At 30.2% G+C, this 16,264-nt stretch overlaps 9 protein-coding genes and 2 non-coding genes across 11 annotated transcripts; 6 read left to right on the plus strand and 5 right to left on the minus strand.

Annotated features, from left to right (window-relative positions):
• Nucleotides 1-477: 477 nt before the first annotated feature.
• Nucleotides 478-1,905, minus strand: PPL_10081 (uncharacterized protein; the record flags this gene model as incomplete). Its single annotated transcript, XM_020580865.1, has 1 exon — nucleotides 478-1,905. The coding sequence occupies one exon, from the start codon at nucleotides 1,903-1,905 to the stop codon at nucleotides 478-480; it is 1,428 nt and encodes a 475-aa protein (XP_020428450.1).
• An 899-nt stretch (nucleotides 1,906-2,804) lies between these two features.
• On the minus strand, nucleotides 2,805-3,718 carry utp11 (U3 small nucleolar RNA-associated protein 11; the record flags this gene model as incomplete). Its single annotated transcript, XM_020580866.1, has 3 exons — nucleotides 2,805-2,882; nucleotides 2,960-3,409; nucleotides 3,497-3,718. The coding sequence occupies 3 exons, from the start codon at nucleotides 3,716-3,718 to the stop codon at nucleotides 2,805-2,807; spliced, it is 750 nt and encodes a 249-aa protein (XP_020428451.1).
• Nucleotides 3,719-3,929: 211 nt separating this feature from the next.
• On the plus strand, nucleotides 3,930-5,411 carry bcs1lA (mitochondrial chaperone BCS1; the record flags this gene model as incomplete). The annotated part of the gene is made up of 3 exons (XM_020580867.1): nucleotides 3,930-4,565; nucleotides 4,654-5,262; nucleotides 5,337-5,411. The coding sequence occupies 3 exons, from the start codon at nucleotides 3,930-3,932 to the stop codon at nucleotides 5,409-5,411; spliced, it is 1,320 nt and encodes a 439-aa protein (XP_020428452.1).
• A 157-nt stretch (nucleotides 5,412-5,568) lies between these two features.
• Nucleotides 5,569-7,815, plus strand: PPL_10084 (SART-1 family protein; the record flags this gene model as incomplete). Its single annotated transcript, XM_020580868.1, has 5 exons — nucleotides 5,569-5,753; nucleotides 5,828-6,302; nucleotides 6,380-6,500; nucleotides 6,573-6,950; nucleotides 7,037-7,815. 5 exons carry the CDS (start codon nucleotides 5,569-5,571, stop codon nucleotides 7,813-7,815), a joined length of 1,938 nt encoding a protein of 645 aa, XP_020428453.1.
• A 65-nt stretch (nucleotides 7,816-7,880) lies between these two features.
• PPL_10085 (uncharacterized protein) lies at nucleotides 7,881-8,633 on the minus strand (the record flags this gene model as incomplete). Its single annotated transcript, XM_020580869.1, has 1 exon — nucleotides 7,881-8,633. One exon carries the CDS (start codon nucleotides 8,631-8,633, stop codon nucleotides 7,881-7,883), a length of 753 nt encoding a protein of 250 aa, XP_020428454.1.
• A 479-nt stretch (nucleotides 8,634-9,112) lies between these two features.
• PPL_10086 (uncharacterized protein) lies at nucleotides 9,113-9,316 on the plus strand (the record flags this gene model as incomplete). Its single annotated transcript, XM_020580870.1, has 1 exon — nucleotides 9,113-9,316. The coding sequence occupies one exon, from the start codon at nucleotides 9,113-9,115 to the stop codon at nucleotides 9,314-9,316; it is 204 nt and encodes a 67-aa protein (XP_020428455.1).
• Nucleotides 9,317-10,653: 1,337 nt separating this feature from the next.
• On the plus strand, nucleotides 10,654-14,266 carry PPL_10087 (uncharacterized protein; the record flags this gene model as incomplete). Its single annotated transcript, XM_020580871.1, has 8 exons — nucleotides 10,654-10,677; nucleotides 10,734-10,796; nucleotides 11,239-11,281; nucleotides 11,688-11,860; nucleotides 12,363-12,397; nucleotides 13,503-13,784; nucleotides 13,916-14,036; nucleotides 14,249-14,266. 8 exons carry the CDS (start codon nucleotides 10,654-10,656, stop codon nucleotides 14,264-14,266), a joined length of 759 nt encoding a protein of 252 aa, XP_020428456.1.
• Nucleotides 10,738-10,818, minus strand: PPL_10088. The gene has a single exon. It is a non-coding gene; the product is annotated as a tRNA-Ser (tRNA).
• A 541-nt stretch (nucleotides 14,267-14,807) lies between the features above and the next one.
• Nucleotides 14,808-14,996, plus strand: PPL_10089 (uncharacterized protein; the record flags this gene model as incomplete). The annotated part of the gene is made up of 1 exon (XM_020580872.1): nucleotides 14,808-14,996. The coding sequence occupies one exon, from the start codon at nucleotides 14,808-14,810 to the stop codon at nucleotides 14,994-14,996; it is 189 nt and encodes a 62-aa protein (XP_020428457.1).
• Nucleotides 14,997-15,136: 140 nt separating this feature from the next.
• Nucleotides 15,137-15,688, plus strand: PPL_10090 (uncharacterized protein; the record flags this gene model as incomplete). The annotated part of the gene is made up of 4 exons (XM_020580873.1): nucleotides 15,137-15,194; nucleotides 15,258-15,337; nucleotides 15,381-15,436; nucleotides 15,583-15,688. 4 exons carry the CDS (start codon nucleotides 15,137-15,139, stop codon nucleotides 15,686-15,688), a joined length of 300 nt encoding a protein of 99 aa, XP_020428458.1.
• Nucleotides 15,689-16,160: 472 nt separating this feature from the next.
• PPL_10091 lies at nucleotides 16,161-16,233 on the minus strand. Its single transcript has one exon. It is a non-coding gene; the product is annotated as a tRNA-Asn (tRNA).
• Between the last annotated feature and the right edge of the window lie 31 nt (nucleotides 16,234-16,264).

A 16,264-nucleotide genomic window follows, 5' to 3' on the forward strand; every position in this document is an offset into this window, starting at 1 on the left:
TTGATGCCCCTTAATCTTAAAGAATAATCTTATGAAGATTATTTTTACTGTAAAAATTTTGAGAAAAAAAACAAAGAAATTAAAAATAATGTTTAAATGAATGTGTTCTATCGAGAAAAAATAAGTGATTGGCTCATTTCGAATAAAATAATAAAAAAATAAACTTACCATTTACCTCACAATTGATATAGAACGGTTGACCATTCACCTAGTACATTTTACGAGTGTATCGCAGTTTAGATTCGGATTGTCGACTGTTCGGATCCCAGGATGGATCATTAATATGCTTCTACCTTGGACTTTTCATATTGTGATCTATCCTTTACATATCTCTTCGTTCTCTATTAGTTTTTTTTTTAGCCATAACCCTTTGAAAGGGTTTCAAAAAAATTTTTAAATAATAAAACATGGTAATATAAATTTTGTTGTATCTATTTTATTTTATTCGTAACAATAAATTATTATTTTTTTTATGTTTTAATGATAGCTTCTGTACTTGTGATGATTGTGATGTCTCTTATATGCAATGTAAACGATTATAATGACAAAAGCAATACCCAAAATGACACCAATAACGATACCAGCAACTTGTCCGTTTGTAAGTCCTTTCTTTTTATGATCATTTGAATCGGCGGGTTCATCCTTACACGAATACGCATCACTGGTTCCGCTTACAGTGCATGAATCCTCAGACGCACATGAAAGGAAAGTCTTGGCATTGGTTTTGATGTTGTTAAAAGTTAATTTCGACATACTGCAGTAGAAGGGTGTGGTGACATTCGAGGTAGTATTGAAGGTGACATTGGTGAAGATCAAACCGGAGGAAACGCCGCTAGAGTAGACGGTGCTACCAACTCCATCGTCTCCCACATTGGTATTGTTGAAGAGTGTGTTTGAAACTTTGGCAGAATAACTTCCAGAGAGGTAGAGTGCACCACCATAGTCATTAGCAAAATTGTTGGTAAATACAGAGTTGTTCAAGTTGAGAACAGCACCAGAGTCCATGTAGAGAACACCAACGCTGGAACCAATATTCTGGTTGAATTTACAATTGTTGATATTCAATAAACGTCCATAGAATAGACTTGAAAGTTTATATTGAATGATACTGCCACCGTTGTTTCCACTAAAGGTAGAGCTGGTGATTAAAACATCACTCTCGATACTCTTGATGTGAGAACCACCAGAGTTTCTAAGATTGTTATTAGCGTAGGTCAGTCCGTTGATAGTGGCAGTGTCGGCAACATTTGCAATGGCCATAAGAGTACTGCTGGCAATATTCCCAGACATTGTCACATTATTGAGGTAAAGGCCAGAGAAGATAATGTAGAGGATTCCAGTTTTACCTGCAATATTGTTGTTGATGACACTGTTTACGATGGTAAGATTACCTGGGGTCGATGTGTAGTATACAGCACCGGAATTGGTGGCAGTATTATTGTTAAGCACCGAGTTGGAAATTACAACAGAGGTGGTAGCGCTACTATGACCACTGGTTTGAACATTGAAAACACCTCCATTATTGTTGTTGTTGTTGGTGGCAATAACATTGTCCATGACAACATTGGTATAGACATTTGAGATATTGATTGTGACTGCAGCTCCCAAACTATTGGTAACAGTCATATAACTAATTGTCAACATGGTAGTGGTTGGAACTGGAGTGTCTGCAATAATGATGAAACCAGCTTCACTTTTCATGTCAATGGTAGCCTGTGAATTTGGATTGGCACTCTTGATGGTCAAAGTAATATTGGACAAAGAGATATCGGTATTGTTTGGACCTGAGTATACTCCACCGGCCAAAAGTAAAACTAAAGAATCGGAATTGTTTGAATTTTTATATACAGAAAGGGCAGTCAAGATATCAAGACAAGCATTTTGAGTTGTATCTCCACATGGCATGGAATTGACTTTGTTTCCACTATCTACATATAATTGGGTGGATAGACAAATTCCAAAAGTAATAAATAAAATATATATTATAAATAATGATTTCATTTTATAAATATTATAAGTATATAAAAAATATTAAAAGATTTAAAGAGATAATAGTTTTTTTTTTTGAACATTGATTTCTTTTTAAATGGCTTGGTTAAAAAAATTTTACAAAAATTAAGATTGTTTAAAAGATTTTTATGGTAAAATAACAACCTTTTTTGAAGGTTGGTTTTGTGGTTCCTAGATTTTTAAAACTTTTGGTGTTCTTGCCAAGAAAGATGCAAAATTTTGTAAAAACAACAAAATCACCATTAATAAAAAAATTGGTTGACTTTTCTTTCAGAGTATAACATCATAAGCTCAGAAATTAAACGGAAAGAAACCAATTAAAGATTTAAACGAAAGGTTCAATAAAGTTATACCATTTACAAAAACTTTTCGGTATTATAGTAAAGATGTTTAAGAAAAAAATCTTGATTTTTATTAAAAGGTTGGCACTGGACAAAAAACCGTGGTCACCCAGAGTCCCAAAAAACTTTTTTCAAAAAAAAAAAAAAAAAATAGGTGGCAAACAAATAATAAAATATAGATGATGATGTCACAAATCAGATTCGCAAAACTTGAAAAAAATTAATTAATTTATGTTCAAGTTACTTCGTGACACTTTACTCATGAGGTACCTACAAAGAGGGTACCTACAACAGTGTGCCAGGTTCCGCTGCATGCTTTGATTGTGTGCGTTGGTTATTACAACCGTTTGATCGGTCAGAAATCAAGGAGCCAACTTAAAATTAATCCTGAGGATCTCGTAATAAAATGGTGTGTATCACCAAATAATTGTATTTTATTTAAATAAAAATAATTTATTTCTTTCTCTTGAGTTTCCATGTTTCTTTTTTACCACCAACTTTAACTTTAATTGGTTTTTCACCTTTATTTTTCTATGAGTAATGAAATATAATATGTTAATATTTTGTTTATGTAATTAATATGAGTTTGGTTTCATTTTTATACTTACAATTGATTGTTTTTGATGTTCGAGTTGTCTTTCAGCTTTATAGAGTTCTGCATGACGAATCTTTCTTGCTTCCAATTCTTTGTAAGAGGTGGTGGTCATTGCCTCGATTTCGGCAGCAGATGGTGCAGTACGAGGATTGAGCACGAGTGAACCTTCTTTCAGTTTTGACAGCTTTGGAATGGTGGAGGAATTATTAGAGAATGCCTCTGGTATCGTTTCGAAATATTCTACAGCATTGAAATTCTTAACTTCATTCTCGTTGTCTAAAAATATAACTTGATCGGATGGTGCTACACCTGCATCTATATATTGCAAAGTAGATTGCAAACGCGCTATCTTTTTCTCCTCCGATATTCTCTTACTCTGTAAATACAATTGATCTTGTTGTTTGATATCTGCTAAATCACTTTGATCCAATTCACTTTTACTTATTGTATGATGTACTCCTTTCTATAATAATAATAATAGTAATAATGATAAAATATCAATTAGATTCATAGTCTATTTTATCAACTCGTACAAATATATATAACATACTATAACTTTAGAATTTATCATATTAAATCTAAATTCCTCTGGATTCTTTAAAGCAGCTTTAAGTTTCAACTTTTTAAGTTGATCTCTCTTTTTATTAAAGTCATCTGCACGTAACTTGTAATCTTTCTTTCTCTCTAGAAATCCATTTGTAACTGATCTTGGTTGTGGTCTTTCTCTCTTCTCCCTATTTGGAAGAAGATTCTTTACTTTTAATGATGACATATTATTATTATATAAATAAATATGGTTGTAATGTAACTTTGTTTATTACTTTTTAATCAAAACAAATTAATCGTTCGTTTTTTTTTGGTTTTTTGTTAATTTTTTTAAAATTTGTTTTAAAATTTGTTTTTTTTTTTTTGCTCAAGTGCGAAAAGGAAGGTATTTAATACTAATGATCATATTAAATTAATATTGCAATAAATATAAAATAATGAGTATCAATAGTGATCATGTGATGATTGTAAAATCATCTGCTTTTAAAGATCTTATTAGTTCAATTGTTGGATTTCTAAATAATAAGAATTTATTGTTGGGAATCAAACAGGGTTTAGGATTTCTTATTGTTAGTGGCACAGTTGGTTTCATTTCAGGTTTATCAAGGGATGCATTTCGACGTGTAAATCAATCGTTTTTCGTTACGGTAACTATAGATAGTAAAGACAAGTCATTCGATGCACTTTTGCAATGGCTATCCGGTTGCGAATCAGTAAAGACTGCCACGCAACTCAATGCAGAAACCATCTACAATGCCGCTGGAAAGAATCCACGTGTTGTCTTTGCACCATCGTTAGGACGACATCGCATCAGCTATCGTGAGCGTACTATCTTTGTCAACAGAATTCGTGATTCCACCTTTGACATGTCTTCCGGTGCACCATTCGAATCGATTGAACTCTCAACTTTTGGAAACGACACATCGATCATCCAACAACTCATCGATGAAGCAATGAGACTATCTCTTCAAAAAGATGAAGGTAAAACCGTTGTTTACATCAACAGTGATGGTAATTGGCAACGTTTCGGTAATCCAAGAACCATTAGATCATTATCATCCGTTATATTACCAGTAAGTGTTGCAAAAAAAAAAAAAAAAAAAAAGATATAGATTATCTAAAGTGTTGTTATTAAACCTTAAAAAAAAAAAAAAAAAAAAGAGTACATTGAAAAATAATTTATTAAAAGATATTAAAGAGTTTATAGATAATGAAGATTGGTTTAGAAATAGAGGTATTCCATATAGGAGAGGATATTTGTTGTATGGTGCACCCGGTAATGGAAAGTCGTCGTTGGTCAATGCTATTGCTGGTGAATTGTCTTTGGATATTTGTATAGTATCACTTTCAACACGTGATATGGATGATAAGCAGATTAATTATTTACTTAATAATGCACCACCCAAGTCGATCTTGTTGATAGAGGATGTCGATGCTGCTTTTTCTGTGCGTGACAAGTCTGGTGAGAATGCATTCCAACAGTCAAGTCTGACATTCTCTGGTGTCTTGAATGCACTCGATGGTGTAGCATCGCAAGAAGGACGTATTCTATTCATGACAACCAACAAGATAGAGCAACTCGACCCAGCACTCATCAGAGACGGTCGTATCGACATGAAAATCCACATAGAAAATGCCACCAGACAACAAGCACTCGATCTCTTCTGTCACTTTTATACAATCAAACCAAACCAACCAGAGTTTGAACTTGCCAAACAATTCTCATCAAACATTCCGCACTCAAAACAACTTTCAATGTCACAAATACAAGTAAGTATTTAAATATTTAAAATATTAATTATATTATTAACAAAAAAAACATTACTTATTATTATTATTATTAGGGATTCTTATTACAATATAAAAATTCACCAGAAGATGCAACAAAGAATTCTTTTCAATTTAAAGATTCAGAATAAATAAATTTATATTGTCGAAATTTCTCTTATTACTACTATATGGTGAACAAAAAATAAAAATATTATGATTAAAATTTTTACAACATCGTGATTCTTTTTTATTTTTTTTAATAACAATTATATTTTTATTGTTTGTATATTATTGTTTATATAATTGATGTCAGATTCAACAGGTAAATGGAGAGAGGAAATCTCTATTGAAGAAACAAATAGGATTAGGGCATCGCTTGGTCTTAAACCTTTGAAAGTTGATAATACACCAAAAGAATCTAAACAAACTGCGGCCACTGCCACTAATACTTCAAATAGTAATACAAATGATATTGCTGATACTATTAAAAAGTATATTATCTTTAGGTTGCTATTGATTTATTATTAGTATACTTATTAATCTAAATCTATATTATAAAATTTAGATTAAAACAGAAAAGAGAAGCTACTTCTAGCGTTGGAAAGTCAATTGCTGAACAATTGTTGGAAGATGGTGATAATCAAGATGATGACATATCAACATGGGTACAAAGATCAAGAATAAAACAACAACAACAACAAAAAGATCAACAGAAACAAACAACCGGTGGAAAATCATCTGATGGTAGATCAAAAAGAAAGTCATCGGGATATTCAGCAGATGATTTAGCTGGAATAAAGGTTGCAAATCAACTACAGAGTTTCGATGATGGTGGTGAACATGTATTGGTGTTGAAAGATACCGATGTTTTGAATGATGGTGATTCAGAGCTGATCGACGTCCGACTTGCAGAGAAAGAGAAAATCAATCAAAAGTTGGAATCATCAAAGAAGAAATCACAATACGACAAATTCGATGAGTATGGTAAGCAACTTGATATTCTATCTCATTATGACGATGATAATGCTATAAAAGAAACTGTAACTATATTTTTTCAAACTTTAATATATCTCTCTCTGTCTAACCTATGAACATCTTTCTTTTTTATTTATTTTAGGGATTTATCATTACCAATAAATCTAAAACAGGTGTAGAAGATCTAACCAAAAAAGAAGATATGCAAGAAGAAATTAGAAATAGATTGAATAGTTACTCTGCATTTGATTTATCAACTGAATGTATGTATATGTTATTACAAATAATCAATATGATTTACTAATTATTTAACATTTTTTTTTTTTTTTATATAGCAACTATACAATCATCATTCTATACAAATGAAGAAATGGCAAAGTTTAAGAAACCAACTAGTAAAAAGAAAAAGAAGAAATCAATGAGATCAAAGAATAAGGATAGCGATGATATCGATATTTTACAACAACTGGATGCAACCACTTCGAGTGATCGTGGTTCACGAAAGTCTCTTCAAGCAAAGAATGAAATCGAAGAGGAGAACCAACGTGCAAAACGTGAGGCAAACTATCAAAAGGCTGTCGACAAAGCAAGTAACATTGCAAAGCTTACTTACTCATCCGATACCTTTGAGGAAGCAGAGGACGAAGAGTTTTACAAGAGTTTGTCAAATGCAAAGAAAGCACCTCTAATACAAAGAAATATAGCTGAAAAAGGTAATCTATAACAAACAAACAAAAAAACAATCGAATCGATTAACTAACAATTATCTTTATTTATTAAAATTAGTTTTAAATAAGAGTAAAAGAAAAAGAGAATGCAATGGAAACAAATCAAGATGATAATGATCTATTTATCAGTCCTGTTTCAGAGTTTGTAAGAGGATTAAAGACAGAGGGTGTATTGGCAAATTTCAAACCTACATATGTTAAAGAAGAGGATGATTACAATGAGGAAAATCAACCTGTAAAGATCGAGAATCAAGAAGATGTAGAAATGCAAGTCGATAATGACCAAGAGGAGGAAGAAGAAGAAGAAGAAGAAGGTTCATATATTGAAAAGAAAGCAGATTATAATGGAAATGGTGTTGAAAAGAACAAAAGTAATTCAGCAACTGGTGAGGATGGTTCTGTTATTCTACAAGATGAGCCAATGGTGTCTTCGAGTATGTCTGCAGCATTGAAACTACTGATACAAAAGGGTGAGTTAAAGCCACAGGAGAAATCAAAGAGAAAGTTACAGTCGTTCGATGACTATGAACCGATTATCCAACATAAAGATCAGTTTGGTCGTATCATGAATCGTAAGGAGGCATTCGTTGCACACTCACAGATATTCCATGGAAAGGCATCCGGTAAGAACAAGCAAGAGAAAATACAGAGAAAGTACAACGAAGAGATGAAACAAAAGAAGATGAGCTCCACCGATACCCCACTTGGAATGATGCAATCGCTACAAAACTACCAAGAAAAGACACAACAACCTTTCTTGGTTTTGTCTGGTAAATTTAGTCAAGCCGATGCCCCCAGCTCCATTCATAAATCAAACACTGAACTTTCAGTTAAAAAACAAAAACAATAAACAAGTTGTTTTGTTAGAATATTAATATACATGCTAAATTATATATGGTAATTTATTTATTGTTGTTATCGGATGATAGATGATAGATATGCTAACCAATATTCATATTCTTGTTCCTTAATGTTGTGTTTGTTTACTGATAGATGTTTGTTGGTGTACTCTATGATTGATTGTTTGTAGTTTATTGGTTTACAAATAAATAGAATGTTGACTAAGATTTCAAATCGGTTGTCCACAGTACATTGATTCTCTATATATTGTTTCATGTTCCAAACTAACTGGTGAGTAGGTTGATCCAAAATTTGAATAATCTTTACACTTAGTGTAAAAGATTTCAAAATATAGATATCATGATTGTTGCCAATTTCCATTGTCGGTGTGATATCAATACCATTTTCAATGATTATAGCGAGATTCTCTAAACTCTGTTGATAGTAACCTGATTGATAGAGTATATCTGCAACTCTATATAGATACTCAAATGTAAAAAGTATTGATGACAATGTACGATTATTTTTACTGCTGTTGTTGTTGTTGTTGTTGTTGTTGTTGTTGTTGTTGTTGTTGTTGTTGTTGTTGTTGTTGTTGTTGTTGTTGTTTGATGATGTAGTCAATAGTTGTTTTAATTGAAAACAATTGTTTATTAGACTATCGGAATCTCTATTTTCAAACGATATCTTTATGTATTGATAGATTTGTTTGCATTGTTCTATTCGTTGATAATCTGATTCATTTTTATATCTATCATTAACATCACTATTTAACGATATATTGTTGAATGAATCTAATAATGAATCGATACCAATATCAATATTCATTAGAATATTTATATAATGAAAAAAAAAAAAAAAAAAAAAAAAGAAATGATTAAAAGTGAACAATTATTTTTTTTGAGACACACATGTTATATGTGTTTTATTAATATCTTTATACTATTAAAAAATAAGAGTGTTCTTATTTATTCCATCTTAAAATAGCTTTGTCTTTATGACTATGAGGTGTAGTTTGATTAATATTTAATAAATGTTAATTTAATTAAATTAAATATAAATATGTTTTATTTTGTGATGGTGTTTTGTATTATTATGGTGGGAATTTTGCTGATTTTTGCTAAATTTGTTTGTTTTATAATTTGTTTAATTTTTTTGTTTTTTAAGAGAATAAATCATTTGTTCTGCTATTTTTCTTTTAATTAAATATTCAGTGTTAGATCAATGTATCAATAAATGAACTTGATATGTATTGTTGCTTGTTTTATAATACCATTAGGTATTTTTATTTTTAGTTTTCCAAAGATATGATTGAAAGATCATCTAAGCATTCATGTAAATATTTAAAACAAATACTTTTTCCTGACAGCACGATACCAAGCGATGATGAAGTTGCACTCTTGGAATTGGAAAAAGCAATGTTGGAATCCAATGTTTCAACACAAGAGCTAGTTCCCAGACAGCATTTATCAAGAAGACAACAGAAAAAAAATAAAAAGGCAGATATTTAAATAAATAAAAGCAACTTTACTTTAGCTATAGCTAAACCCTACAATATATCATTGTTTTTAATACAAAAAAATTTATTTATTTATTTATTTTTTTTTGAAATCAGCAAACTCATGATCAGTCAACAAATCGCAGGTATTGATATTAACCTGCTTGTTCGTGTTTTATATTATATATACATTCTCACACAGGACATGAGAAATAGCCAATAAAATATTATTATTATTATTGTTTATAGTTATTATTAATTAATAAGTTGAGTAGTATTCGGATAAAATAGATCGATTAATTTGGTGTAATGGGCGACTGCTCTCTTGACGGTATTTTCCAGCTTGTAATGGGTACCATCACCAAACATTTTACTGGACAGCGCCTGCCATAACGAATGTACGATAGCAGCAGTAAGGTGGGTGAAGTGGACAGTAGTACGAATAGGACCGTCGAACTTGATGCACGAGTGCTTCCAATTGGAAGTCTATAGTTACAGTACTTGTGGTATATATGTTTGATAAAGGAAAGGAACTGTTGTGAGACTACATTCCTGCATTTGAAGAAGAAGTGCTCATGTGGGTTGCAGAGTTCAGTGAAGGTGTCACCACAGAACTCACAGACATGACCAGTGCGCTTGTGGTTGATGGGGAAGGTGTGAGAGTACAGCCGGAATATGCTGTTACGTAGCATAGGCGCTTTGACCTTGGGTGCAGGAACTGAGATTGGAGAACCAAAGAGTGATCAATCTGGATGGTTAGTTGACCTTCAGTACGGCGGACACGGGGTACTTGTGGTAGAATAGGACAGAATAGATTTCCTTCAGAGTAAGGAGACTACCATCATCAGCAAGGATGGGATTGCCCGGTAAGACTCTGGGAAGTGATTGTTTCTAAAATCCATCAAATACGAATGGAACAGTTTGAAGGATGGTGAAGATGTTGGGTTAGTAAATTTTTTGGCACAATCTAGCATGGATGACCAAGTTTTGAAGTAACTAAATGAGTTGCTTCTACTTAACAACAGGAATCTATTAAAGACCATATCTTATAAGCAGCTGAGCGAAGAGATAGATCCCACAAATTCAGACCACCATCATTCCAGGGAAAGCAAGACCTGTCCAAAGACATCAAAGCAGTGAACTTTGCTTGGCATCAGGTGCACTGGTGAAGAACCAAGCAATAAGTCTGTTGACAAGCTTTATTTGATCAGGTGTGGGTGGTTCAAGATAGAAGTGATAGAAGAGCATGGAAAGTACATAAGATTTATCTGTAGTTTTCATTTTTTTGATTATCATTCCGCTCGGTAACACTTCCACTCCTAATCTTTGCCTGGTGTGATATTCAAAAAAATGAAAACTACAGATAAATCTTATGTACATTTACAAAAATATATATAAATGCGCGCTTTATGGGTATTTCTTTTTAAAAGGATTCGACACCTGCAGGATTCGAACCTGCGCCCCCGAAGGGATTTGATTTCGAGTCAAACGCCGTAACCACTTGGCTAAGGTGTCTTTTTATTGATGGAAGTTCAATTCCTCAACTTGTGTCATTTGGGCGATAAATACAAAAAATCCAAAATTTTTTGGAAATTTTGGAGTACTTATGATATAGATCAACTAGTAAATAATTTTGTTTAACTAATATTTGTATTCCACACTGTACAAGACATCATCTATATACAGTATACATGTACTAAAACACAAAATATTTTTTACTTAAAATGTGATATGTTTGAAAACTGGTTATTTCCAAAAACCCAGCACGTCATATGAATCTTTATGAAACTATTTGAATTTGGGAGTCACGACATTTTTTTTCATGATCATTCAACAAATCACAGGTATTGATATTAACCTGCTTGTTCATGTTTTATATTATATATACATTCTCACACAGGACATGAGAAATAGCCAATAAAATATTATTATTAGAAAGTAACAAATATATTGGAGTATAGATCTTTGAAAATGATTAGTATTTATAAAAAAAATTGAGACATTTAACTTTTTAAAAAAAAATAAAAAAATTAACAAACAAAAATTATTTGTGCAATATTTCTGAAGGAACTTCTATCAAGATTCTAAGAATCTATTAATTAAATTTTGCTTTTTCAAACTAATAACTAACCATTAATAATGAGGAGGGGAGTGATAGTGAATATGAAGAAGATGGTTCCAAATTTGGATAGAGGATAGTGTTAATACCTATTAACATCAATTAGTTTGTATAAAATAAAAAGGTGAGTATAGAGTACAGTGAATGTGCACACTTCATGAGTGAGTTGTATAGAATCAAAATTTAATTAATAGATGAAAGACATTCTACATTATTATAGAGATTGGTACAGATACAAAGCGATATTCATTAGTATGATGCATAGTTTATACTGAATCTGCATTTGGATGGTGGTCGGTCATTCAACTCTACCAACAAACTATCAAACACAGTATGATACAGATCAAATGTTTAGATGATACAAATCGATATTCAATAGTATTATCTCATATACAAGTGGAATGTGTTGATTCATTCAAACCAAATAAGTTTATAAATGTATGAGCACGACTGCAATCCATGTTTGGTAAAACAAATTTAAATTTTGTTTGAATCTTCTTCATATTCACTATCACTCATCTCCTCCTATTAATGGTTTAATTATTAGTTTTGAAATTGAAAAATTAGCAGATAAAAAGAATGATACAGATCGGTACAATGTTTAGATACAAAGCGATATTCATTAGAATTGAACATAGTTTATACTGAATCTGCATGCATTTAGATGTGTGGTCGGTCATTCAACTACCAACAAACTATCAACACACAGCATTATTTCACATTCAACATGGTATTTACTTAATTAGACTCAATACATATGGATTATCCATATCGGATAATTACAAAAATAGGACACGAATGTCTATTTAAATAAAAGAAAAATTATCAAATATAAATTTACTTTTTTTTAAAGTTTCATTGTGTTATGTTGCTTTTACTCAGAGATTTCTATTTTTAAATAACATTATATTTAAATTTATGTTAATTAATTTTGTTAAAGTTTGATTTTACATTTGATTCAAATACTAAATATTTGTAAATTAATACAATTTTGAATTTATTGATATAACTTTAGGAGTATTGATCAAGAATAACCTTTCTTTATACTCTCCTTGTTTTATTTTCGTTTCATCTGTTAAATTACTTTCTAAAAAAACAATATCTTTGTTTATGAAAAATCAGTTAAAAACCTTTACATTTTGAATATGAAGAAGAGTCTAAAAAGTTTTTTTTTGTATTATTTCAGAAAGTAATTCCCTAATCCTTTATTATTCTATTAATAATGGTATTGATTTATCATTTAAAAAAAGTATTCATATCCTTTTTTTTTCAATGATTTAAATTGTTTTTTAAAAAAATTTTAAAAATTTTATTTTAAATATAATTGTAATCTTTTAAATATACACTCTTCTTATACAAATAATATTTGTGTTCTGTGCTGAGTTTGTTTTTACTTAGTTTTTCTTTAGTCTTCAACTGTTGAAAATTATATTTTATACCAAAACCTTCTTATGCTATTCAGTAATCCAAATCAACTATTCCAAAAATCTTTTATCTTTCTGTTAACATTTGGTATCATTCCTATAAATTTAAAAGTACTATAATAAAAAATATTTTAATACTTCATAAATATTGCACAAATTAATTTTATCTTTTATTTTTTTTTTTTAAATAATAAATAATTCAATTTTTTTTAATTATTAATCATTTACAAAGATCTATCTTAGAATATATTTCTTACTTTCCATAACAAATAAATATATATCTGTCTGATACTATTGATACATCTGTCCTGTTTCTCAGTTTTTTGCTGTATATCTCCATTGATATTCTTTGACAATCTCTTTAAATATCATGCAAGATATTAAGCAATGAAGTTGTTTCCAATATTTCTTTATCTATATCATTAGCTTTATAAAAAATTATAATTGTTTTTTTATTTTTTTTTATAAACTAAACATCTTACCAATTCTAACTTATCATTATTATGTACAGAATGATTCGGCAAGGTCTTAATAAGAATATCTTGATTGATCAAGATATTTATAGTTAAAAGCTGACTGTTTGAATCGGTCATAGAATGTATAAGGCTGTCCATGCAAGAGTGTACCTGGTGAGACCGTTATCAATGTCAGTTTAGCCGTACATGTGCACTTGAGGAAATCTTCGATGTCTTTCGTAAGGTTTCATTGGTGTCACATAGTAGTAGTATCGGTTTAAAAACAGTCTTAACAATGGATATGATCATGTGTAACGTGTCTGGAGGAACTTTAGTTGGATCAATGTCAAGACTAGGTTCTGCAGCCAAACCAGAGAAGCTCTTCATTTCGACCTTTGGGTTTTTGGCTTTTGACTTTTCTAGCTTATTCTTGACTCTCATTCCTTCCTTCCAGATAAGTTCTCTCGTACGTGGCTCAAAGAAGTATTTGGTAATATCTATCTTTATAAATGAATATATTATTATTTGATTCTAATTCTTTAATTTCCTGATTTAATTTTGAAAGATAATTGTTGTTTCAGTTGAGAGAAAGTTTAGTCACCAAGATAAATAAGAAACATTAGACCATCGTTGGGAGATTTGAGAACAGGAACAGGCTTATTTATGGATATTGATTGCAGCACACCATTAGTCTATACTGTAATTAGTGTAGAGCATTTTGGATCAAATTGGTTGGTGAATTTTGCATATTAACAGGCAACCTATTAATAACTATTGGTTGTGTTCTATACTATTTCTCATCTCATTATTGTTTGAGATCAGATCATCAGCAGTAAATTTAGACTTTTGAATACAGCAAAAATCTGTGAAAACGGGGATAGGTTTCAAAATATCAAACAGTATTACATTTATTTGTTATAGAAACTAATAAATATATTCTAAGATAGATCTTTGTTAAAGATTAATTATTAGAAAAAAAATGAAACATTTACCATTTTAAAAAAAAATAAAAAAAATAAAAAACAAAAATTAACTGTGCAAAATTTCTGAAGTGATAAAATATTTTTTATATATATCAATTTAAATTGATTTAAAAGAAAACAATTAATAGGATGTCCAATAACCTTGTTTGAGGATTACTTGATTCAATTTGTTTGGCATTGATTCATATAGTGATTGGCAGTACTCCGGTGTGATTTTGTTTATATATCAAATTTAATTAAGAATGCATTTTAAGTAAAAAATATTAGTTAAAAACCTTTACATTTAGAATATGATGAAGAGTCTAAAAGGTTTTTTTTTGTATTATTTCTGAAAGTAATTCCTTAATCCTTTATTTTTCTAATACACTTCAGAAAGTCGTACCCCACTTATTTCAGTTTTTACAAATTTGGAAAAATAAAAAATGAAAAAAATTTGAAAAAAATTTGAAAAAAATTTGAAAAAAAATTTGAAAAAAAATTTCATCACATTAACATCTATTTTGAAATCAAATAATGATCAAAAATGAATGATAATGATAGAAGTAGTTGTAATAATGTATTAAATGAATTAGATTATATATTAAACATCAATAGTAATAGTAATAATAATAATATTGATTTTGGTTTAGTTAGTAATCAGAATGATGGTAGTGTTGATGAAGATGATGATTTAGTACCTGATCATATACTTGCAGGTGACTATACAACTTAATATCAAGATGACGATTCATCGGTATTGGATATAGATGTATCGACACTCTCGTTGCTCACCACAACAAAGATGGTAAACCATACACCTCGCTGAACGACTTGATGTTTGACATCGAACAACATCCACACCATGCACTGAAGATGCCGAATGCAATCGATCAAGATTTACAATCATTGCCATCTGGTGTTATTAATACATGTATTTAGTTTTATCTATTCAATTCTATTCTCTTTAGCTATACTAACTAATATTATATTATAGATCTTAGTCAAGCAGAAGAACTTGTAAATTTACATAAGGTTATTGAATCGAATGATTTGATTTTATCAGAGATTGGAGATGTCTTTAAAGATCATTCGATGACGAACTACAGAATCTAATTAGATTAAAGATATGCCAGAAACTCATATCACTACACAACAACTATCAAGAGCACTATAGTAAATAGAATGTTAGACAAAGATTCAATATCAAAAGTTTTTAAAAGATATTGATACCACCTGATCTTATTAGGTAAATATAAATAGGAATTTTAATGAATACTATCTATCTGATTAAACTAACAAACTATATCGATTATCATTAGTGGTATTAATAAAGATGATATAAATGAAGATTATATCAATTATATAGAAGCATTAGATGACTTTATGTCGAGTGAAGCTATGTTTGCTCAAGATATGGCAATTTAAAAAAAAAAAAAAAAATTAAAAAAAAAAAAAAAAATTAAAAAAAAAAATTGTGGGTGGCCACGCAACTGCCAATTTTTTTTTGTTTTTCAGTGAGGATGAGAATCTTGCTGGGGGTTCAAAATTAACTACGTACGATTACCAAATATAGGTGCTTTATTTTCAATTATTTTTATAAAAAACATGCCAACAATGTGTGAGATAGGGGTTTAAATCATTTTTTTAGAAGTACGAGTCCCCGGAGTGATGTTATTGATTTATCATTTTAAAAATGTATTGTTATCCTTGTTTTTCAATGATTTAATTGTTTTTTAAAATTTTTTTAAATTTTATTTTAAATATAACTGTAATCTTTTAAATATAAGCTCTTTTTATACAAATAGTATTTGTGTTCAGTGCTGAGTTTGTTTTAGGTTAGAATATATTTATTTTAATACTTTATGCGCGCAAATTGGGTTACTTTATATATAATGCTCGCTCCTGGTTGGGATCGAACCAACGACCATTCGGTTAACAGCCGAATGCTCTGCCTACTGAGCCACAGAAGCTTTTTTGATGTGGGTGTAATGAGAGGAGGTA

This window comes from Heterostelium album, assembly GCF_000004825.1.
Source record: "Heterostelium album PN500 unplaced genomic scaffold PPL_scaffold12, whole genome shotgun sequence".
NCBI classification, from domain to species: Eukaryota; Evosea; class Eumycetozoa; order Acytosteliales; family Acytosteliaceae; genus Heterostelium; species Heterostelium album.